This window comes from Bombina bombina, chromosome 7 (assembly GCF_027579735.1).
Source record: "Bombina bombina isolate aBomBom1 chromosome 7, aBomBom1.pri, whole genome shotgun sequence".
NCBI lineage: Eukaryota > Metazoa > Chordata > Amphibia > Anura > Bombinatoridae > Bombina > Bombina bombina.
This window is the reverse complement of record NC_069505.1, coordinates 605678753-605704968: the sequence shown is the minus strand read 5'-3', so window position 1 is coordinate 605704968 and position 26216 is coordinate 605678753. Positions and strand designations below refer to the sequence as shown.

The following is a 26216-nucleotide window of genomic DNA, read 5'->3' as shown; positions in this document are numbered from 1 at the left end:
TTAATCGAGTGACGGCGATGTGGGGGGACCTCGGTTTAGGGGTACATAGGTAGTTTATGGGTGTTAGTGTACTTTAGAGCACAGTAGTTAAGAGCTTTATGAACCGGCGTTAGCCCAGAAAGCTCTTAACTACTGATTTTTTTCTGCGGCTGGAGTTTTGTCGTTAGAATTCTAACGCTCACGTCAGACACGACTCTAAATACCGGAGTTAGAAAGATCCCATTGAAAAGATAGGATACGCAATTGACGTAAGGGGATCTGTGGTATGGAAAAGTCGCGGCTGAAAAGTGAGCGTTAGACCCTTTCCTGACTGACTCCAAATACCGGCGGTAGCCTAAAACCAGCGTTAGGAGCTTCTAACGCTGGTTTTCACGGCAACCGCACAACTCTAAATCTAGCCCTTAGAGAACTACACATGCTGCAGTGATCTAACAACAGGGGAAGAGGTGAAAGTAATCCTCCTCCTCCCACGACCACGCCGGCAAGGACAGGACGCATTACAGACGTGTTGTTGATGGAGGACATGCAGAGCTTTTTAACTCCTACGCATCGCCACAGCCCTTCGGGGTCCACCCTCAGAGAACGACTCGACCGACAGGTAGCAGACTACCTCGCCTTAACTGCAGATATCGACACTCTGAGGAGCGATGAACCCCTTGACTACTGGGTGTGCAGGCTTGACCTGTGGCCTGAGCTATCCCAATTTGTGAAAGAACTTCTGGCCTGCCCCGCTTCAAGTGTCCTGTCAGAAAGGACCTTCAGTGCAGCAGGAGGTATTGTCACTGAGAAGAGAAGTCGCCTAGGTCAAAAAAGTCTAGATTACCTCACCTTTATTAAGATGAATGAGGGATGGATCCCGAAGGGACTGACAGTGGGCGATACATTTGACTAAAAAAGGCCTGATGAGATGAGCTGCCTTGGGCTAAAAATGGTCCACACGCTGCTGTATTTTATCTCTGAATGCCGGATGACTTGCGTGACTTATCCACCACCAACTAGGGTTCAAGCCGCAATGTTTTAGGGCACTTTCTGCCTGGGAAAAAAACATCAATTTTTCTGGCCGCTGGTGCTGCACTGTGGCTTCAAAATCCAAACCAAAAAAAAGGCACATAACAGGGATTAAAATGATAGGAATAGTACTACTTAACACACCACTCCTATCTGGTGGCACATTAGATTGCACGAGAGTGCCCCAAATTTGAAGTAGGAGGTCCGACCAAGCATCTTTTTCCATCTCCCGGTTCCTAAAATCGATGCCATATACACGTCCCCTGATAGGGGACATAACAGGGATTAAACTGATAAGAATAGTACTACTTAACAAACCACTCCTATCTGGTGGCACATTAGATTGCACGCGCAGTGCCCCAAATTTGAAGTAGGAGGACCGACCAAGCATCTTTTTCCATCTCCCAGTTTCTAAAATTGATGCCATATACACGTCCCCTGATAGGGGACGTAACAGGGATTAAACTGATAGGAATAGTACTACTTAACACACCGTATAATAACGCAGATAGAGGCAACGCAGAGAGAGGAGTCTGAAGAAGAGGAGTCAGAGGAGGAAGGTGGCTTTGAGGAGGTGGAAGACCAAACACAGCAGGCGTCCCAGGGGTATTGTTGTCACCTTTCGGGGCCCCTTGGTGTTGTACGTGGCTGGGTGGAGGAAGAGACCTTCAATGACATCAGTGAGGACAAGGAATGGGACATGGCTAACTTGGTATCCAACCTTGTGCAAATGGGGAGTTTGCGGTTGTGCAAATGGACTGTTTGCGGTTGTTTGAGGTGTGTTAAACGGGGAGTTTGGTCTGTCACTGTGAAGCGGGCGTAACCCTTACACTACCTGATCGATACAACATCATACCTGATGTTTTAAAGCACATTATTCCAAACAATTTAGGAATGTTAGGTGATTTATGCCCTTTATGGCTTAAAACCAGACTCTGCATCAACTATGTAATTTTCCATGGGAGTTTTGCCATGGATCCCCCTCCGGCATGCCACAGTCCAGGTGTTAGTCCCCTTGAAACAACTTTTCCATCACTATTGTGGCCAGAAAGAGTCCCTATGGGTTTTAAAATTCGCCTGCCTATTGAAGTCTATGGCGGTTCGCCCGGTTCACCCGTTCGTGAACATTTGCGGAAGTTCGCGTTTGCCGTTCACGAACGGAAAATTTTATGTTCGTGACATCACTAGAGGGTATTCAATGAGAAATGGGATCCCCACATTTTATGACATTATTCGTACCATAATCGTCATATTTGATATGAATGGCGATAATTGTAAATTAAAATTGCCCATTCATATTAAAATATAATGAAAAGGATGCTGCAAATTTCAACAATGTTATTTCAGTTTATAGTTCTTAATAGTGATGTTACAAACCTAAAAATTTGGGTTCGCGAACTGCGAACGCGAACTCCCGCAAAAGTTTGCGAACCCGCGAACCGGGCGAACCCCCATTGACTTCAATGGGCAGGCGAATTTTAAAACCCACAGGGACTCTTTCTGGCCACAATAGTGATGGGAAAGTTGTTTCAAGGGTACTAATACCTGGACTGTGGCATGCCGGAGGGGGATCCATGGCAAAACTCCCACGGAAAATTACATAGTTGATGCAGAGTCTGGTTTTAATCCATAAAGGGCATAAATCACCTAACATTCCTAAATTGTTTGGAATAACGTGCTTTAAAACATCAGGTATGATGTTGTATTGATCAGGTAGTGTAAGGGTAACGCCCGCTTCACAGTGACAGACCAAACTCCTGCAGCGGGTACAACATCATCATCATCACACCGTACGTCCATGTGTGTAATGCTTCCTGACTGAGACATATCCCTGTTATCTACATCCTCTGGCAATAATGGTTGCACATCACTCATTTCTTCCAACTGATGTGTAAATAACTCCTCTGACAGATCAAGTGAAGCGGCTGTGGTGCTAGTGTTGGTGGTGGCGGCAGGCGGGCGAGTGGTAACTTGAGAGGTGCTGCCCGAAGATAAGCTGGAGGAGGATGGTGCGTCAAGGTTCGGAGCGGAAGCTATTGGGTGTCCTGTGTTAAAAAGTCAACTATGTCCTCAGAACTTTTTGAGTTCATGGTACATGGCCTCTGAACACTGGGCATTATTATAGGGCCAAAGGGAATCACAGCACCATGACCAGGACGGCACCTGCGGGGTGGCCTGCCTCTGCCTGTCATTTTTTTTTTAAATGTACACTTACACTACTATTAAACAAGATATGAGTGGTGCCACTGGGCAAGTGGGCACAGTATACGCTGTGAGCCTGACATAAAAAAGCAGACTGATGTTTCACAGTCCAAAAAGTTTTTTTTGTTCTTAAATGTACACTTACACTACTATTAAACAAGATATGAGTGGTGGCACTGGGCAAGTGGGCACAGTATACGCTGTGAGCCTGACACAAAAAAGCAGACTGATGTTTCACAATCCAAAAAGTTTATTTTTTTTAAATGTACACTTACACTACTATTAAACAAGATATGAGTGGTGGCACTGGGCAAGTGGGCACAGTATACGCTGTGAGCCTGAGACAAAAAAGCAGACTGATGTTTCACAGTCCAAAAAGTTTATTTTTTTAAATGTACACTTACACTACTATTAAACAAGATATGAGTGGTGGCACTGGGCAAGTGGGCACAGTATACGCTGTGAGCCTGACACAAAAAAGCAGACTGATGTTTCACAGTCAAAAAAGTTTTTTTATTTTTAAATGTACACTTACACTACTATTAAACAAGATATGAGTGGTGGCACTGGGCAAGTGGGCACAGTATACGCTGTGAGCAGGAAACAAAAAAGCAGATTGATGTTTCACAATCCAAAAAGTTTATTTTTTTTAAATGTACACTTACACTACTATTAAACAAGATATGAGTGGTGGCACTGGGCAAGTGGACGGCACAGTATACGCTGTGAGCAGGAAACAAAAAAGCAGACTGATGTTTCACAATCCAAAAAGTTTATTTTTTTTAAATGTACACTTACACTACTATTAAACAAGAAGATATGAGTGGTGGCACTGAGGATGGAAGTAGGCACAGTATATGCTGGGAGCCTGACACACAGGCTGGCACTAGGCTGACCTGGCAACTAAAATTCAATAACACTCCCAGACTGATGTAAAAAAAAAAAATCAAAAAATTTACACTAATGTTACAACAGATATGAGTGGTGGCACTGAGGAATTAATCACAGTATATGCTTGCTGTGGGCCTGGCACACAGGCCTGATGGAAAATGAAATTAGATTAAACTTGCAATTAGCAAACTAATGTAAAAGTTTTGTTTTTTAAATTTAAAATAATGTTACACCAGATATAAGTGGTGGGGGTGGCACAGAGCAATTAATAACAGTATATGCTGTGTGCCTGAGAGACCCAGGCCTGATGGAAAATGAAATAAGATTACACTAACAAACTAATGTAAATTTTTTTTTTTTAAATTTACAATAATGTTCCGTTACACCACCAGATATGAGTGGTGGCACACAGCAATTAATCACAGTATATGGTTGCTGTGGGCCTGGCACACAGGCCTGATGGAAAATGAAATTAGATTAAACTTGCAATTAGCAAACTAATGTAAAAGTTTTAATTTTTAAATTTAAAATAATGTTACACCAGATATGAGTGGTGGGGTGGCACAGAGCAATTAATAACAGTATATGCTGTGTGCCTGGGAAACCCAGGCCTGATGGAAAATGAAATTACATTACACTAACAAACTAATGTAAATTTGTTTTTTTTCTAAATTTACAATACTGTTCCGTTACACCACCAGATATGAGTGGGGGCACTGAGGAATTAATCACAGTATATGCTTGCTGGGTGCCTGGCACACAGGCCTGATGGAAAATGAAATTAGATTAAACTTGCAATTAGCAAACTAATGTAAAAGTTTTAATTTTAAAATTTAAAATAATGTTACACCAGATATGAGTGGTGGGGTGGCACAGAGCAATTAATAACAGTATATGCTGTGTGCCTGGGAAACCCAGGCCTGATGGAAAATGAAATTACATTACACTAACAAACTAATGTAAATTTGTTTTTTTTCTAAATTTACAATACTGTTCCGTTACACCACCAGATATGAGTGGGGGCACTGAGGAATTAATCACAGTATATGCTTGCTGGGTGCCTGGCACACAGGCCTGATGGAAAATGAAATTAGATTAAACTTGCAATTAGCAAACTAATGTAAAAGTTTGTTTTTTAAATTTAAAATAATGTTACACCACCAGATATGAGTGGTGGGGGTGGCACAGAGCAATTAATAACAGTATATGCTGTGTGCCTGAGAGACCCAGGTCTGATGGAAAATGAAATTAGATTACACTAACAAACTAATTTAAATTTGTTTTTTTTTTAAATTTACAATAATGTTACACCACCAGATATGAGTGGTGGCACAGAGGAATTAATCACAAAATTAGATTAAACTTGCAATTAGCAAACTAATGTAAAAGTTTTTTTTTTTAATTTAAAATAATGTTACACCAGATATGAGTGGTGGCAGTGAGCAAGTTGGCACAATATATGCTGTGAGGCTCACACACAGGCTGGTGGCAGGCAGGCAAATGCCAAAAAAAAAAAAACGACTGGAGTTCTAGCCCTATGCAAAAAAAAAAAAAAGACTGAAAAAAAAAAAAAAGACTGATGTAGCCCTAAAAAGGGCTTTTTGGGGTGCTGTCCTTACAGCAGAGATCAGATGAGTCCTTCAGGACTTTAGTGGAGACTGAATAGACTAGCCTAGCTATCAATTTCCCATTAAAATCTGGAGCTGCAACACTAAACCTCTTCTCTATTCAAAAGCTGCATCACAATGATTCTAAAATGGCTGCTGCCCGTGACCTGGGAGGGTCTGGAAGGGAGGGTCTGCTGCTGATTGGCTGTAATGTGTCTGCAGACTGTGAGATACAGGGTCAAAGTTTCCTCAATGATGACGAATAGGGGGCGGATCGAACATCGCATATGTTCGCCTGCGGCGGCGAACGCGAACAAGCTATGTTCGCCGGGAACTGTTCTCCGGCAAACAGTTCGGGACATCACTAGTCTTAATTTAAAAGATGATATAATTCTGAATATTGTGAAAGTTCGATCTTAGCAAAAATGATTAACATTCAGTACACACCATTAACAATCAATATAGTTACATTTTGACAAATCATAACTAATATGTTGTATCTTTTTAATAACATATTCTGTATATGCCGTCCTTTAATCTTTGTTGTATATATGATGTGGATGAATGTAACAGTTACAATTACATTTGACTTGCATGTGATAAGTAAACAATGATCAGCCAATCACTTCATATTTGGAAACTTTACTGCCCATTGATTGGTCATGACATTGCTATCCACTCAGACCATCCCTTTGTGAATAGAAAAACGTCGGATAATCTCGGATTGGCTTAGGCCATTGAATGACACAGACCCTTAGCGAACCAAAACGGTGCAACGAACTAGCTCACTACCAATCAAGATTTGAGGAGGGATTTGTATACTCATAAATATCTCTAAACAGCGATGGCCTGAACCCCCTCTTAGGAAGTGTTCTTCTTAAACACGCGTCAGAGGTCCTTAGGAAAAGCCTAGTCTCTCCGGTTTTAATAGTTTACCTCAACCTAAATTATTTAACTTGTATCGATACTTACGTACCTGTCACTCTGCAGCTTAGACATTCATTGTAATAATAGAAATAAAGTGGCTCCCGGATTAAAGGGGCCTAGACAATATTTATTTTCCAGCCCCAGTACTTATTAGCAAATACATTTTTCAATTTATGTAGCATTAAAGGAACACTCAGGTTTTATAAAATGTTCATGATTCAGATACAACATGTAATTTTAAACAACTTTCCAATTTACTTCCATTAAAAAAAAATGTGCACAGTCTTTTATATTTACAATTTTTGAGTCACCAGATCCTACTGAGCATGTGCAAGAATTCACAGACTATACGTATATGCATTTTTGATTGGCTGATTGCTATCACATGGTACAAGGGGAGTGGAAATATATATAACTTTGATATTTGTTATAAAAAAATCTACTACTCATTTGAAGTTCAGACTAAGTGCTATTGCATTGTCTTGTTATCTTGCATTTGTTGATTATGCAAATCTAATGTGTTGACTGGTCCTTTAAGGTTTAAGTGCAGCTAGTAAGATTGTCTGTTTGTTTAATTAATAAAGGAATAGTATGAATGTGGTAATGCCAGCTTTGATATATTATTATTCAATGTTATTTTCTTAAAGCAGTCATTCTTCACTTTAAACACAGAGAAGAGCTATCTTTTTTTAGTTGTATGCCTATTTACAATTATTCTATAAATATGTTCTAGTTTGTAACCTGTTTATACAAACATAATATTACAAAATATATTTATAACTATATTTTGAGTATATTATCAGTTTGTTATCAATGTGAATATTTGATTATATGCAACTTAATGGGACATGATATCCAAATGTTGAAGTACCTTAAAGTGATGCAGCATAGCTGTAAAAAGGCTGACTAGAAAATATCACCTGAGCACCTCCGTGTAAAAAAAGGAAGATCTTTTATGTCAAAATTTCCTAAGTATTCAAACCCTACTGTAAATGGACTTTAAGCAGCCAATCAGAATTCTAGTCCCATGACTTGCAAGGGAGAGTGCATGTGGCATGTGCAGACACAGTCATGTTATTTTCCTATTTAGTTTAAGTAAGTTTACTATGAAATCTCATGAGATCACAACAAAGCAAAACATGACCTCTGCACTCCTATGGCTGATTGGCAATTTTTTGTTGTTGTTGTTGTTGTTTTTCAGACTTGTAGTTGGACAGCAGATGCAGTATAGCTGTTTACATAAAGATGCTCAGGTGATATTTTCTTGGCAGCTTTTTACAGTTATGCTGATCACTTTCATGTGATTTATCATATGAGTATTATGCCCCTTTAAAGAGATGTAATCAATAAACTAACTATAATTGCAAAATTACATTTCTCTAATTTGCTCTTTATAGTACTTCTTAATCCACCGTATCCACTAGTTTTACTTACCCATGATTCTCTTTCTTTTTCCCTCTTTGAGGGCGAAGAAGACAATGGATTCCCTGAGAACATCAATTCCTGTATTAATAAGGAGAAATGTTATGTTCCGGTCAAAAGATCTTTAGTAAATGGTTCCTATAAATATATAACAAAACATAGTTATATCTGTCTTCTGTACATCATTCATTACAGTGTGTATTTGTTCATTGTGGATCGTTCCTTCATAGGTCTAAATTACAAGTGGATCGCTATCTAGCGCTTACGCTAGAGTGCTAATTGCACATATTGGGTTGCGCTGGTATTACGAGATGAAAGTAAAAAGTTATCGCACTCCCACTAACTCGACACACACAAAAAGCCGAACTTACAATATTGTGCATGCGATAATGTATTCCCCCATTTAAGTCAATAGAGAAAAAATGTGGATAGAAACTAAAACTCCACTTTCACGCGCAAACCTGATCGCATATTCTTATTTGCGCTTACCGAAAATGAAAATATGAATATGTTTTTTTGTAATTTATATACTTAAAAAATAATTTTAGTAAATTAATCATTTTTCAATCATTAAATTTTCAATTTTGGCTCTTCTTATTGCTCTTTTGCATGCTTTGTTACATTCCTTATATATTTGGATGTTGAGTCTGTATTATTTTTTTAAATAACTTAAACTCCTGTTTTGCCCAGTGGCACCACTCATATCACTCATACGCCCGCTTCACAGTGACAGACCAAACTCCCCGTTTAACACACCTCAAACAACCGCAAACAGTCCATTTGCACAACCGCAAACTCCCCATTTGCACAAGGTTGGATACCAAGTTAGCCATGTCCCATTCCTTGTCCTCACTGATGTCATTGAAGGTCTCTTCCTCCACCCAGCCACGTACAACACCAAGGGGCCCCGAAAGGTGACAACAATACCCCTGGGACGCCTGCTGTGTTTGGTCTTCCACCTCCTCAAAGCCACCTTCCTCCTCTGACTCCTCTTCTTCAGACTCCTCTCTCTGCGTTGCCTCTATCTGCGTTATTATACGGTGTGTTAAGTAGTACTATTCCTATCAGTTTAATCCCTGTTACGTCCCCTATCAGGGGACGTGTATATGGCATCAATTTTAGAAACTGGGAGATGGAAAAAGATGCTTGGTCGGTCCTCCTACTTCAAATTTGGGGCACTGCGCGTGCAATCTAATGTGCCACCAGATAGGAGTGGTTTGTTAAGTAGTACTATTCTTATCAGTTTAATCCCTGTTATGTCCCCTATTGGGTGTCCTGTGTTAAAAAGTCAACTATGTCCTCAGAACTTTTTGAGTTCATGGTACATGGCCTCTGAACACTGGGCATTATTCTAGGGCCAAAGGGAATCACAGCACCATGACCAGGACGGCACCTGCGGGGTGGCCTGCCTCTGCCTGTCATTTTTTTTTAAATGTACACTTACACTACTATTAAACAAGATATGAGTGGTGCCACTGGGCAAGTGGGCACAGTATACGCTGTAAGCCTGACACAAAAAAGCAGACTGATGTTTCACAGTCCAAAAAGTTTTTTTTGTTTTTAAATGTACACTTACACTACTATTAAACAAGATATGAGTGGTGGCACTGGGCAAGTGGGCACAGTATACGCTGTGAGCCTGACACAAAAAAGCAGACTGATGTTTCACAATCCAAAAAGTTTATTTTTTTTAAATGTACACTTACACTACTATTAAACAAGATATGAGTGGTGGCACTGGGCAAGTGGGCACAGTATACGCTGTGAGCCTGAGACAAAAAAGCAGACTGATGTTTCACAATCCAAAAAGTTTATTTTTTTAAATGTACACTTACACTACTATTAAACAAGATATGAGTGGTGGCACTGGGCAAGTGGGCACAGTATACGCTGTGAGCCTGACACAAAAAAGCAGACTGATGTTTCACAGTCAAAAAAGTTTTTTTATTTTTAAATGTACACTTACACTACTATTAAACAAGATTTGAGTGGTGGCACTGGGCAAGTGGGCACAGTATACGCTGTGAGCAGGAAACAAAAAAGCAGATTGATGTTTCACAATCCAAAAAGTTTATTTTTTTTAAATGTACACTTACACTACTATTAAACAAGATATGAGTGGTGGCACTGGGCAAGTGGACGGCACAGTATACGCTGTGAGCAGGAAACAAAAAAGCAGACTGATGTTTCACAATCCAAAAAGTTTATTTTTTTTAAATGTACACTTACACTACTATTAAACAAGAAGATATGAGTGGTGGCACTGAGGATGGAAGTAGGCACAGTATATGCTGGGAGCCTGACACACAGGCTGGCACTAGGCTGACCTGGCAACTAAAATTCAATAACACTACCAGACTGATGTAAAAAAAAAAAATCAAAAAATTTACACTAATGTTACAACAGATATGAGTGGTGGCACTGAGGAATTAATCACAGTATATGCTTGCTGTGGGCCTGGCACACAGGCCTGATGGAAAATGAAATTAGATTAAACTTGCAATTAGCAAACTAATGTAAAAGTTTTGTTTTTTAAATTTAAAATAATGTTACACCAGATATAAGTGGTGGGGGTGGCACAGAGCAATTAATAACAGTATATGCTGTGTGCCTGAGAGACCCAGGCCTGATGGAAAATGAAATAAGATTACACTAACAAACTAATGTAAATTTTTTTTTTTAAATTTACAATAATGTTCCGTTACACCACCAGATATGAGTGGTGGCACACAGCAATTAATCACAGTATATGGTTGCTGTGGGCCTGGCACACAGGCCTGATGGAAAATGAAATTAGATTAAACTTGCAATTAGCAAACTAATGTAAAAGTTTTAATTTTTAAATTTAAAATAATGTTACACCAGATATGAGTGGTGGGGTGGCACAGAGCAATTAATAACAGTATATGCTGTGTGCCTGGGAGACCCAGGCCTGATGGAAAATGAAATTACATTACACTAACAAACTAATGTAAATTTGTTTTTTTTCTAAATTTACAATACTGTTCCGTTACACCACCAGATATGAGTGGGGGCACTGAGGAATTAATCACAGTATATGCTTGCTGGGTGCCTGGCACACAGGCCTGATGGAAAATGAAATTAGATTAAACTTGCAATTAGCAAACTAATGTAAAAGTTTGTTTTTTAAATTTAAAATAATGTTACACCACCAGATATGAGTGGTGGGGGTGGCACAGAGCAATTAATAACAGTATATGCTGTGTGCCTGAGAGACCCAGGTCTGATGGAAAATGAAATTAGATTACACTAACAAACTAATTTAAATTTGTTTGTTTTTTAAATTTACAATAATCTTACACCACCAGATATGAGTGGTGGCACAGAGGAATTAATCACACAATTAGATTAAACTTGCAATTAGCAAACTAATGTAAAAGTTTTTTTTTTTAATTTAAAATAATGTTACACCAGATATGAGTGGTGGCAGTGAGCAAGTTGGCACAATATATGCTGTGAGGCTCACACACAGGCTGGTGGCAGGCAGACAAATGCCAAAAAAAAAAAACGACTGGAGTTCTAGCCCTATACAAAAAAAAAAAAAGACTGAAAAAAAAAAAAGACTGATGTAGCCCTAAAAAGGGCTTTTTGGGGTGCTGTCCTTACAGCAGAGATCAGATGAGTCCTTCAGGACTTTAGTGGAGACTGAATAGACTAGCCTAGCTATCAATTTCCCATTAAAATCTGGAGCTGCAACACTAAACCTCTTCTCTATTCAAAAGCTGCATCACAATGATTCTAAAATGGCTGCTGCCCGTGACCTGGGAGGGTCTGGAAGGGAGGGTCTGCTGCTGATTGGCTGTAATGTGTCTGCAGACTGTGAGATACAGGGTCAAAGTTTCCTCAATGATGACGAATAGGGGGCGGATCGAACATCGCATATGTTCGCCTGCGGCGGCGAACGCGAACAAGCTATGTTCGCCGGGAACTGTTCTCCGGCAAACAGTTCGGGACATCACTAGTCTTAATTTAACAGATGATATAATTCTGAATATTGTGAAAGTTCAATCTTAGCAAAAATGATTAACATTCAGTACACACCATTAACAATCAATATAGTTACATTTTGACAAATCATAACTAATATGTTGTATCTTTTTAATAACATATTCTGTATATGCCGTCCTTTAATCTATGTTGTATATATGATGTGGATGAATGTAACAGTTACAATTACATTTGACTTGCATGTGATAAGTAAACAATGATCAGCCAATCACTTCATATTTGGAAACTTTACTGCCCATTGATTGGTCATGACATCGCTATCCACTCAGACCATCCCTTTGTGAATAGAAAAACGTCGGATAATCTCGGATTGGCTTAGGCCATTGAATGACACAGACCCTTAGCGAACCAAAACGGTGCAACGAACTAGCTCACTACCAATCAAGATTTGAGGAGGGATTTGTATACTCATAAATATCTCTAAACAGCGATGGCCTGAACCCCCTTTTAGGAAGTGTTCTTCTTAAACACGCGTCAGAGGTCCTTAGGAAAAGCCTAGTCTCTCCGGTTTTAATAGTTTACCTCAACCTAAATTATTTAACTTGTATCGATACTTACGTACCTGTCACTCTGCAGCTTTCGACATTCATTGTAATAATAGAAATAAAGTGGCTCCCGGATTAAAGGGGCCTAGACGATATTTATTTTCCAGCCCCAGTACTTATTAGCAAATACATTTTTCAGTTTATGTAGCATTAAAGGAACACTCAGGTTTTATAAAATGTTCATGATTCAGATACAACATGTAATTTTAAACAACTTTCCAATTTACTTCCATTAAAAAAAAATGTGCACAGTCTTTTATATTTACAACTTTTGAGTCACCAGATCCTACTGAGCATGTGCAAGAATTCACAGACTATACGTATATGCATTTTTGATTGGCTGATTGCTATCACATGGTACAAGGGGAGTGGAAATATATATAACTTTGATATTTGTTATAAAAAAATCTACTACTCATTTGAAGTTCAGACTAAGTGCTATTGCATTGTCTTGTTATCTTGCATTTGTTGATTATGCAAATCTAATGTGTTGACTGTTCCTTTAAGGTTTAAGTGCAGCTAGTAAGATTGTCTGTTTGTTTAATTAATAAAGGAATAGTATGAATGTGGTAATGCCAGCTTTGATATATTATTATTCAATGTTATTTTCTTAAAGCAGTCATTCTTCACTTTAAACACAGAGAAGAGCTATCTTTTTTTAGTTGTATGCCTATTTACAATTATTCTATAAATATGTTCTAGTTTGTAACCTGTTTATACAAACATAATATTACAAAATATATTTATAACTATATTTTGAGTATATTATCAGTTTGTTATCAATGTGAATATTTGATTATATGCAACTTAATGGGACATGATATCCAAATGTTGAAGTACCTTAAAGTGATGCAGCATAGCTGTAAAAAGGCTGACTAGAAAATATCACCTGAGCACCTCTGTGTAAAAAAAGGAAGATCTTTTATGTCAAAATTTCCTAAGTATTCAAACCCTACTGTAAATGGACTTTAAGCAGCCAATCAGAATTCTAGTCCCATGACTTGCAAGGGAGAGTGCATGTGGCATGTGCAGACACAGTCATGTTATTTTCCTATTTAGTTTAAGTAAGTTTACTATGAAATCTCATGAGATCACAACAAAGCAAAACATGACCTCTGCACTCCTATGGCTGATTGGCAATTTTTTGTTGTTGTTGTTGTTGTTTTTCAGACTTGTAGTTGGACAGCAGATGCAGTATAGCTGTTTACATAAAGATGCTCAGGTGATATTTTCTTGGCAGCTTTTTACAGTTATGCTGATCACTTTCATGTGATTTATCATATGAGTATTATGCCCCTTTAAAGAGATGTAATCAATAAACTAACTATAATTGCAAAATTACATTTCTCTAATTTGCTCTTTATAGTACTTCTTAATCCACCGTATCCACTAGTTTTACTTACCCATGATTCTCTTTCTTTTTCCCTCTTTGAGGGCGAAGAAGACAATGGATTCCCTGAGAACATCAATTCCTGTATTAATAAGGAGAAATGTTATGTTCCGGTCAAAAGATCTTTAGTAAATGGTTCCTATAAATATATAACAAAACATAGTTATATCTGTCTTCTGTACATCATTCATTACAGTGTGTATTTGTTCATTGTGGATCGTTCCTTCATAGGTCTAAATTACAAGTGGATCGCTATCTAGCGCTTACGCTAGAGTGCTAATTGCACATATTGGGTTGCGCTGGTATTACGAGATGAAAGTAAAAAGTTATCGCACTCCCACTAACTCGACACACACAAAAAGCCGAACTTACAATATTGTGCATGCGATAATGTATTCCCCCATTTAAGTCAATAGAGAAAAAATGTGGATAGAAACTAAAACTCCACTTTCACGCGCAAACCTGATCGCATATTCTTATTTGCGCTTACCGAAAATGAAAATATGAATATGGTTTTTTGTAATTTATATACTTAAAAAATAATTTTAGTAAATTAATCATTTTTCAATCATTAAATTTTCAATTTTGGCTCTTCTTATTGCTCTTTTGCATGCTTTGTTACATTCCTTATATATTTGGATGTTGAGTCTGTATTATTTTTTTAAATAACTTAAACTCCTGTTTTGCCCAGTGGCACCACTCATATCACTCATACGCCCGCTTCACAGTGACAGACCAAACTCCCCGTTTAACACACCTCAAACAACCGCAAACAGTCCATTTGCACAACCGCAAACTCCCCATTTGCACAAGGTTGGATACCAAGTTAGCCATGTCCCATTCCTTGTCCTCACTGATGTCATTGAAGGTCTCTTCCTCCACCCAGCCACGTACAACACCAAGGGGCCCCGAAAGGTGACAACAATACCCCTGGGGCGCCTGCTGTGTTTGGTCTTCCACCTCCTCAAAGCCACCTTCCTCCTCTGACTCCTCTTCTTCAGACTCCTCTCTCTGCGTTGCCTCTATCTGCGTTATTATACGGTGTGTTAAGTAGTACTATTCCTATCAGTTTAATCCCTGTTACGTCCCCTATCAGGGGACGTGTATATGGCATCAATTTTAGAAACTGGGAGATGCTTGGTCGGTCCTCCTACTTCAAATTTGGGGCACTGCGTGTGCAATCTAATGTGCCACCAGATAGGAGTGGTTTGTTAAGTAGTACTATTCTTATCAGTTTAATCCCTGTTATGTCCCCTATTGGGTGTCCTGTGTTAAAAAGTCAACTATGTCCTCAGAACTTTTTGAGTTCATGGTACATGGCCTCTGAACACTGGGCATTATTCTAGGGCCAAAGGGAATCACAGCACCATGACCAGGACGGCACCTGCGGGGTGGCCTGCCTCTGCCTGTCATTTTTTTTTAAATGTACACTTACACTACTATTAAACAAGATATGAGTGGTGCCACTGGGCAAGTGGGCACAGTATACGCTGTAAGCCTGACACAAAAAAGCAGACTGATGTTTCACAATCCAAAAAGTTTATTTTTTTTAAATGTACACTTACACTACTATTAAACAAGATATGAGTGGTGGCACTGGGCAAGTGGGCACAGTATACGCTGTGAGCCTGAGACAAAAAAGCAGACTGATGTTTCACAGTCCAAAAAGTTTATTTTTTTAAATGTACACTTACACTACTATTAAACAAGATATGAGTGGTGGCACTGGGCAAGTGGGCACAGTATACGCTGTGAGCCTGACACAAAAAAGCAGACTGATGTTTCACAGTCAAAAAAGTTTTTTTATTTTTAAATGTACACTTACACTACTATTAAACAAGATATGAGTGGTGGCACTGGGCAAGTGGGCACAGTATACGCTGTGAGCAGGAAACAAAAAAGCAGATTGATGTTTCACAATCCAAAAAGTTTATTTTTTTTAAATGTACACTTACACTACTATTAAACAAGATATGAGTGGTGGCACTGGGCAAGTGGACGGCACAGTATACGCTGTGAGCAGGAAACAAAAAAGCAGACTGATGTTTCACAATCCAAAAAGTTTATTTTTTTTAAATGTACACTTACACTACTATTAAACAAGAAGATATGAGTGGTGGCACTGAGGATGGAAGTAGGCACAGTATATGCTGGGAGCCTGACACACAGGCTGGCACTAGGCTGACCTGGCAACTAAAATTCAATAACACTACCAGACTGATGTAAAAAAAAAAATCAAAAAATTTACACTAATGTTACAACAGATATGAGTGGTGGCACTGAGGAATTAATCACAGTATATGGTTGCTGTGGGCCTGGCACACAGGCCTGATGGAAAATGAAATTAGATTAAACTTGCAATTAGCAAACTAATGTAAAAGTTTTAATTTTTAAATTTAAAATAATGTTACACCAGATATGAGTGGTGGGGTGGCACAGAGCAATTAATAACAGTATATGCTGTGTGCCTGGGAGACCCAGGCCTGATGGAAAATGAAATTACATTACACTAACAAACTAATGTAAATTTGTTTTTTTTCTAAATTTACAATACTGTTCCGTTACACCACCAGATATGAGTGGGGGCACTGAGGAATTAATCACAGTATATGCTTGCTGGGTGCCTGGCACACAGGCCTGATGGAAAATGAAATTAGATTAAACTTGCAATTAGCAAACTAATGTAAAAGTTTGTTTTTTAAATTTAAAATAATGTTACACCACCAGATATGAGTGGTGGGGGTGGCACAGAGCAATTAATAACAGTATATGCTGTGTGCCTGAGAGACCCAGGTCTGATGGAAAATGAAATTAGATTACACTAACAAACTAATTTAAATTTGTTTGTTTTTTAAATTTACAATAATCTTACACCACCAGATATGAGTGGTGGCACAGAGGAATTAATCACACAATTAGATTAAACTTGCAATTAGCAAACTAATGTAAAAGTTTTTTTTTTTAATTTAAAATAATGTTACACCAGATATGAGTGGTGGCAGTGAGCAAGTTGGCACAATATATGCTGTGAGGCTCACACACAGGCTGGTGGCAGGCAGGCAAATGCCAAAAAAAAAAAAAACCGACTGGAGTTCTAGCCCTATGCAAAAAAAAAAAAAAGACTGAAAAAAAAAAAAAAAGACTGATGTAGCCCTAAAAAGGGCTTTTTGGGGTGCTGTCCTTACAGCAGAGATCAGATGAGTCCTTCAGGACTTTAGTGGAGACTGAATAGACTAGCCTAGCTATCAATTTCCCATTAAAATCTGGAGCTGCAACACTAAACCTCTTCTCTATTCAAAAGCTGCATCACAATGATTCTAAAATGGCTGCTGCCCGTGACCTGGGAGGGTCTGGAAGGGAGGGTCTGCTGCTGATTGGCTGTAATGAGTCTGCAGACTGTGAGATACAGGGTCAAAGTTTCCTCAATGATGACGAATAGGGGGCGGATCGAACATCGCATATGTTCGCCTGCGGCGGCGAACGCGAACAAGCTATGTTCGCCGGGAACTGTTCTCCGGTTCGGGACATCACTAGTCTTAATTTAACAGATGATATAATTCTGAATATTGCGAAAGTTCGATCTTAGCAAAAATGATTAACATTCAGTACACACCATTAACAATCAATATAGTTACATTTTGACAAATAATAACTATTATGTTGTATCTTTTTAATAACATATTCTGTATATGCCGTCCTTTAATCTATGTTGTATATATGATGTGGATGAATGTAACAGTTACAATTACATTTGACTCGCATGTGATAAGTAAACAATGATCAGCCAATCACTTCATATTTGGAAACTTTACTGCCCATTGATTGGTCATGACATCGCTATCCACTCAGACCATCCCTTTGTGAATAGAAAAACGTTGGATAATCTCGGATTGGCTTAGGCCATTGAATGACACAGACCCTTAGCGAACCAAAACGGTGCAACGAACTAGCTCACTACCAATCAAGATTTGAGGAGGGATTTGTATACTCATAAATATCTCTAAACAGCGATGGCCTGAACCCCCTCTTAGGAAGTGTTCTTCTTAAACACGCGTCAGAGGTCCTTAGGAAAAGCCTAGTCTCTCCGGTTTTAATAGTTTACCTCAACCTAAATTATTTAACTTGTATCGATACTTACGTACCTGTCACTCTGCAGCTTAGACATTCATTGTAATAATAGAAATAAAGTGGCTCCCGGATTAAAGGGGCCTAGACGATATTTATTTTCCAGCCCCAGTACTTATTAGCAAATACATTTTTCAATTTATGTAGCATTAAAGGAACACTCAGGTTTTATAAAATGTTCATGATTCAGATACAACATGTAATTTTAAACAACTTTCCAATTTACTTCCATTAAAAAAAAATGTGCACAGTCTTTTATATTTACAATTTTTGAGTCACCAGATCCTACTGAGCATGTGCAAGAATTCACAGACTATACGTATATGCATTTTTGATTGGCTGATTGCTATCACATGGTACAAGGGGAGTTGAAATATATATAACTTTGATATTTGTTATAAAAAAATCTACTACTCATTTGAAGTTCAGACTAAGTGCTATTGCATTGTCTTGTTATCTTGCATTTGTTGATTATGCAAATCTAATGTGTTGACTGGTCCTTTAAGGTTTAAGTGCAGCTAGTAAGATTGTCTGTTTGTTTAATTAATAAAGGAATAGTATGAATGTGGTAATGCCAGCTTTGATATATTATTATTCAATGTTATTTTCTTAAAGCAGTCATTCTTCACTTTAAACACAGAGAAGAGCTATCTTTTTTTAGTTGTATGCCTATTTACAATTATTCTATAAATATGTTCTAGTTTGTAACCTGTTTATACAAACATAATATTACAAAATATATTTATAACTATATTTTGAGTATATTATCAGTCTGTTATCAATGTGAATATTTGATTATATGCAACTTAATGGGACGTGATATCCAAATGTTGAAGTACCTTAAAGTGATGCAGCATAGCTGTAAAAAGGCTGACTAGAAAATATCACCTGAGCACCTCCGTGTAAAAAAAGGAAGATCTTTTGTGTCAAAATTTCCTAAGTATTCAAACCCTACTGTAAATGGACTTTAAGCAGCCAATCAGAATTCTAGTCCCAGGACTTGCAAGGGAGAGTGCATGTGGCATGTGCAGACACAGTCATGTTATTTTCCTATTTAGTTTAAGTAAGTTTACTATGAAATCTCATGAGATCACAACAAAGCAAAACATGACCTCTGCACTCCTATGGCTGATTGGCAATTTTTTGTTGTTGTTGTTGTTGTTTTTCAGACTTGTAGTTGGACAGCAGATGCAGTATAGCTGTTTACATAAAGATGCTCAGGTGATATTTTCTTGGCAGCTTTTTACAGTTATGCTGATCACTTTCATGTGATTTATCATATGAGTATTATGCCCCTTTAAAGAGATGTAATCAATAAACTAACTATAATTGCAAAATTACATTTCTCTAATTTGCTCTTTATAGTACTTCTTAATCCACCGTATCCACTAGTTTTACTTACCCATGATTCTCTTTCTTTTTCCCTCTTTGAGGGCGAAGAAGACAATGGATTCCCTGAGAACATCAATTCCTGTATTAATAAGGAGAAATGTTATGTTCCGGTCAAAAGATCTTTAGTAAATGGTTCCTATAAATATATAACAAAACATAGTTATATCTGTCTTCTGTACATCATTCATTACAGTGTGTATTTGTTCATTGTGGATCGTTCCTTCATAGGTCTAAATTACAAGTGGATCGCTATCTAGCGCTTACGCTAGAGTGCTAATTGCACATATTGGGTTGCGCTGGTATTACGAGATGAAAGTAAAAAGTTATCGCACTCCCACTAACTCGACACACACAAAAAGCCGAACTTACAATATTGTGCATGCGATAATGTATTCCCCCATTTAAGTCAATAGAGAAAAAATGTGGATAGAAACTAAAACTCCACTTTCACGCGCAAACCTGATCGCATATTCTTATTTGCGCTTACCGAAAATGAAAATATGAATATGGTTTTTTGTAATTTATATACTTAAAAAATAATTTTAGTAAATTAATCATTTTTCAATCATTAAATTTTCAATTTTGGCTCTTCTTATTGCTCTTTTGCATGCTTTGTTACATTCCTTATATATTTGGATGTTGAGTCTGTATTATTTTTTTAAATAACTTAAACTCCTGTTTTGCCCAGTGGCACCACTCATATCACTCATACGCCCGCTTCACAGTGACAGACCAAACTCCCCGTTTAACACACCTCAAACAACCGCAAACAGTCCATTTGCACAACCGCAAACTCCCCATTTGCACAAGGTTGGATACCAAGTTAGCCATGTCCCATTCCTTGTCCTCACTGATGTCATTGAAGGTCTCTTCCTCCACCCAGCCACGTACAACACCAAGGGGCCCCGAAAGGTGACAACAATACCCCTGGGGCGCCTGCTGTGTTTGGTCTTCCACCTCCTCAAAGCCACCTTCCTCCTCTGACTCCTCTTCTTCAGACTCCTCTCTCTGCGTTGCCTCTATCTGCGTTATTATACGGTGTGTTAAGTAGTACTATTCCTATCAGTTTAATCCCTGTTACGTCCCCTATCAGGGGACGTGTATATGGCATCAATTTTAGAAACTGGGAGATGCTTGGTCGGTCCTCCTACTTCAAATTTGGGGCACTGCGTGTGCAATCTAATGTGCCACCAGATAGGAGTGGTTTGTTAAGTAGTACTATTCTTATCAGTTTAATCCCTGTTATGTCCCCTATTGGGTGTCCTGTGTTAAAAAGTCAACTATGTCCTCAGAACTTTTTGAGTTCATGGTACATGGCCTCTGAACACTGGGCATTATTCTAGGGCCAAAGGGAATCACAGCACCATGACCAGGACGGCACCTGCGGGGTGGCCTGCCTCTGCCTGTCATTTTTTTTTAAATGTACACTTACACTACTATTAAACAAGATATGAGTGGTGCCACTGGGCAAGTGGGCACAGTATACGCTGTAAGCCTGACACAAAAAAGCAGACTGATGTTTCACAATCCAAAAAGTTTATTTTTTTTAAATGTACACTTACACTACTATTAAACAAGATATGAGTGGTGGCACTGGGCAAGTGGGCACAGTATACGCTGTGAGCCTGAGACAAAAAAGCAGACTGATGTTTCACAGTCCAAAAAGTTTATTTTTTTAAATGTACACTTACACTACTATTAAACAAGATATGAGTGGTGGCACTGGGCAAGTGGGCACAGTATACGCTGTGAGCCTGACACAAAAAAGCAGACTGATGTTTCACAGTCAAAAAAGTTTTTTTATTTTTAAATGTACACTTACACTACTATTAAACAAGATATGAGTGGTGGCACTGGGCAAGTGGGCACAGTATACGCTGTGAGCAGGAAACAAAAAAGCAGATTGATGTTTCACAATCCAAAAAGTTTATTTTTTTTAAATGTACACTTACACTACTATTAAACAAGATATGAGTGGTGGCACTGGGCAAGTGGACGGCACAGTATACGCTGTGAGCAGGAAACAAAAAAGCAGACTGATGTTTCACAATCCAAAAAGTTTATTTTTTTTAAATGTACACTTACACTACTATTAAACAAGAAGATATGAGTGGTGGCACTGAGGATGGAAGTAGGCACAGTATATGCTGGGAGCCTGACACACAGGCTGGCACTAGGCTGACCTGGCAACTAAAATTCAATAACACTACCAGACTGATGTAAAAAAAAAAATCAAAAAATTTACACTAATGTTACAACAGATATGAGTGGTGGCACTGAGGAATTAATCACAGTATATGGTTGCTGTGGGCCTGGCACACAGGCCTGATGGAAAATGAAATTAGATTAAACTTGCAATTAGCAAACTAATGTAAAAGTTTTAATTTTTAAATTTAAAATAATGTTACACCAGATATGAGTGGTGGGGTGGCACAGAGCAATTAATAACAGTATATGCTGTGTGCCTGGGAGACCCAGGCCTGATGGAAAATGAAATTACATTACACTAACAAACTAATGTAAATTTGTTTTTTTTCTAAATTTACAATACTGTTCCGTTACACCACCAGATATGAGTGGGGGCACTGAGGAATTAATCACAGTATATGCTTGCTGGGTGCCTGGCACACAGGCCTGATGGAAAATGAAATTAGATTAAACTTGCAATTAGCAAACTAATGTAAAAGTTTGTTTTTTAAATTTAAAATAATGTTACACCACCAGATATGAGTGGTGGGGGTGGCACAGAGCAATTAATAACAGTATATGCTGTGTGCCTGAGAGACCCAGGTCTGATGGAAAATGAAATTAGATTACACTAACAAACTAATTTAAATTTGTTTGTTTTTTAAATTTACAATAATCTTACACCACCAGATATGAGTGGTGGCACAGAGGAATTAATCACACAATTAGATTAAACTTGCAATTAGCAAACTAATGTAAAAGTTTTTTTTTTTAATTTAAAATAATGTTACACCAGATATGAGTGGTGGCAGTGAGCAAGTTGGCACAATATATGCTGTGAGGCTCACACACAGGCTGGTGGCAGGCAGGCAAATGCCAAAAAAAAAAAAACCGACTGGAGTTCTAGCCCTATGCAAAAAAAAAAAAAAGACTGAAAAAAAAAAAAAAAGACTGATGTAGCCCTAAAAAGGGCTTTTTGGGGTGCTGTCCTTACAGCAGAGATCAGATGAGTCCTTCAGGACTTTAGTGGAGACTGAATAGACTAGCCTAGCTATCAATTTCCCATTAAAATCTGGAGCTGCAACACTAAACCTCTTCTCTATTCAAAAGCTGCATCACAATGATTCTAAAATGGCTGCTGCCCGTGACCTGGGAGGGTCTGGAAGGGAGGGTCTGCTGCTGATTGGCTGTAATGAGTCTGCAGACTGTGAGATACAGGGTCAAAGTTTCCTCAATGATGACGAATAGGGGGCGGATCGAACATCGCATATGTTCGCCTGCGGCGGCGAACGCGAACAAGCTATGTTCGCCGGGAACTGTTCTCCGGTTCGGGACATCACTAGTCTTAATTTAACAGATGATATAATTCTGAATATTGCGAAAGTTCGATCTTAGCAAAAATGATTAACATTCAGTACACACCATTAACAATCAATATAGTTACATTTTGACAAATAATAACTATTATGTTGTATCTTTTTAATAACATATTCTGTATATGCCGTCCTTTAATCTATGTTGTATATATGATGTGGATGAATGTAACAGTTACAATTACATTTGACTCGCATGTGATAAGTAAACAATGATCAGCCAATCACTTCATATTTGGAAACTTTACTGCCCATTGATTGGTCATGACATCGCTATCCACTCAGACCATCCCTTTGTGAATAGAAAAACGTTGGATAATCTCGGATTGGCTTAGGCCATTGAATGACACAGACCCTTAGCGAACCAAAACGGTGCAACGAACTAGCTCACTACCAATCAAGATTTGAGGAGGGATTTGTATACTCATAAATATCTCTAAACAGCGATGGCCTGAACCCCCTCTTAGGAAGTGTTCTTCTTAAACACGCGTCAGAGGTCCTTAGGAAAAGCCTAGTCTCTCCGGTTTTAATAGTTTACCTCAACCTAAATTATTTAACTTGTATCGATACTTACGTACCTGTCACTCTGCAGCTTAGACATTCATTGTAATAATAGAAATAAAGTGGCTCCCGGATTAAAGGGGCCTAGACGATATTTATTTTCCAGCCCCAGTACTTATTAGCAAATACATTTTTCAATTTATGTAGCATTAAAGGAACACTCAGGTTTTATAAAATGTTCATGATTCAGATACAACATGTAATTTTAAACAACTTTCCAATTTACTTCCATTAAAAAAAAATGTGCACAGTCTTTTATATTTACAATTTTTGAGTCACCAGATCCTACTGAGCATGTGCAAGAATTCACAGACTATACGTATATGCATTTTTGATTGGCTGATTGCTATCACATGGTACAAGGGGAGTTGAAATATATATAACTTTGATATTTGTTATAAAAAAATCTACTACTCATTTGAAGTTCAGACTAAGTGCTATTGCATTGTCTTGTTATCTTGCATTTGTTGATTATGCAAATCTAATGTGTTGACTGGTCCTTTAAGGTTTAAGTGCAGCTAGTAAGATTGTCTGTTTGTTTAATTAATAAAGGAATAGTATGAATGTGGTAATGCCAGCTTTGATATATTATTATTCAATGTTATTTTCTTAAAGCAGTCATTCTTCACTTTAAACACAGAGAAGAGCTATCTTTTTTTAGTTGTATGCCTATTTACAATTATTCTATAAATATGTTCTAGTTTGTAACCTGTTTATACAAACATAATATTACAAAATATATTTATAACTATATTTTGAGTATATTATCAGTCTGTTATCAATGTGAATATTTGATTATATGCAACTTAATGGGACGTGATATCCAAATGTTGAAGTACCTTAAAGTGATGCAGCATAGCTGTAAAAAGGCTGACTAGAAAATATCACCTGAGCACCTCCGTGTAAAAAAAGGAAGATCTTTTGTGTCAAAATTTCCTAAGTATTCAAACCCTACTGTAAATGGACTTTAAGCAGCCAATCAGAATTCTAGTCCCAGGACTTGCAAGGGAGAGTGCATGTGGCATGTGCAGACACAGTCATGTTATTTTCCTATTTAGTTTAAGTAAGTTTACTATGAAATCTCATGAGATCACAACAAAGCAAAACATGACCTCTGCACTCCTATGGCTGATTGGCAATTTTTTGTTGTTGTTGTTGTTGTTTTTCAGACTTGTAGTTGGACAGCAGATGCAGTATAGCTGTTTACATAAAGATGCTCAGGTGATATTTTCTTGGCAGCTTTTTACAGTTATGCTGATCACTTTCATGTGATTTATCATATGAGTATTATGCCCCTTTAAAGAGATGTAATCAATAAACTAACTATAATTGCAAAATTACATTTCTCTAATTTGCTCTTTATAGTACTTCTTAATCCACCGTATCCACTAGTTTTACTTACCCATGATTCTCTTTCTTTTTCCCTCTTTGAGGGCGAAGAAGACAATGGATTCCCTGAGAACATCAATTCCTGTATTAATAAGGAGAAATGTTATGTTCCGGTCAAAAGATCTTTAGTAAATGGTTCCTATAAATATATAACAAAACATAGTTATATCTGTCTTCTGTACATCATTCATTACAGTGTGTATTTGTTCATTGTGGATCGTTCCTTCATAGGTCTAAATTACAAGTGGATCGCTATCTAGCGCTTACGCTAGAGTGCTAATTGCACATATTGGGTTGCGCTGGTATTACGAGATGAAAGTAAAAAGTTATCGCACTCCCACTAACTCGACACACACAAAAAGCCGAACTTACAATATTGTGCATGCGATAATGTATTCCCCCATTTAAGTCAATAGAGAAAAAATGTGGATAGAAACTAAAACTCCACTTTCACGCGCAAACCTGATCGCATATTCTTATTTGCGCTTACCGAAAATGAAAATATGAATATGGTTTTTTGTAATTTATATACTTAAAAAATAATTTTAGTAAATTAATCATTTTTCAATCATTAAATTTTCAATTTTGGCTCTTCTTATTGCTCTTTTGCATGCTTTGTTACATTCCTTATATATTTGGATGTTGAGTCTGTATTATTTTTTTAAATAACTTAAATACCCTACGTTTTTTCCAATTTCCCTTAAAATATTTGTATTTAGCCACCACTTGAAAAATGAGCACAATAAGGGCTAGATTACAAGTGGAGCGCTAAATTATTTGCCCGTTTGTGGGGCACACGATAATTAACCAGCCATTACAAGTGTCTGGTTATTGCTAACATGAGCTTGTGGTAGTAATTAGCACTCAGAAAATTAACCATAGATCCGATCTCTGGTTAATTTTCTAAAAGTGCCCCAAATGCCCTCAAAATAGAGGGCATTATAGCTTTTCATTTAAAAAAATGCTTTTGATTTGCATTTATTGGGCTGCAATAAAAAAAATTAAACAAATTTGAAAACTGGGATTTATAATTAATACTCTGACCATATAGCAATATTAATCACATGAGCTGTATTATTATTATTATTATTAGTATTGATTTGCTTAGCACTGCAACATTACGTAGTGCTTGGTACAGAAATAAGGGTATATAATTACAAGGATTTGT

The 26216-nt window shown here is 37.8% G+C and overlaps 1 protein-coding gene across 1 annotated transcript in view; it reads right to left on the bottom strand.

The window, feature by feature from the left end:
* LOC128636682 (uncharacterized) overlaps window positions 1–26216 on the bottom strand; it is a 144405-nt gene that overhangs the window by 82373 nt on the left and 35816 nt on the right. The window contains exons 4-5 of the mRNA XM_053689670.1: window positions 25062–25130; window positions 14035–14103 (exon numbers count right to left, since the gene is read on the bottom strand). Of these exons, the coding sequence (XP_053545645.1) occupies window positions 14035–14103; window positions 25062–25130 (138 nt within the window). The remainder of the gene's footprint in view (window positions 1–14034; window positions 14104–25061; window positions 25131–26216) is intronic.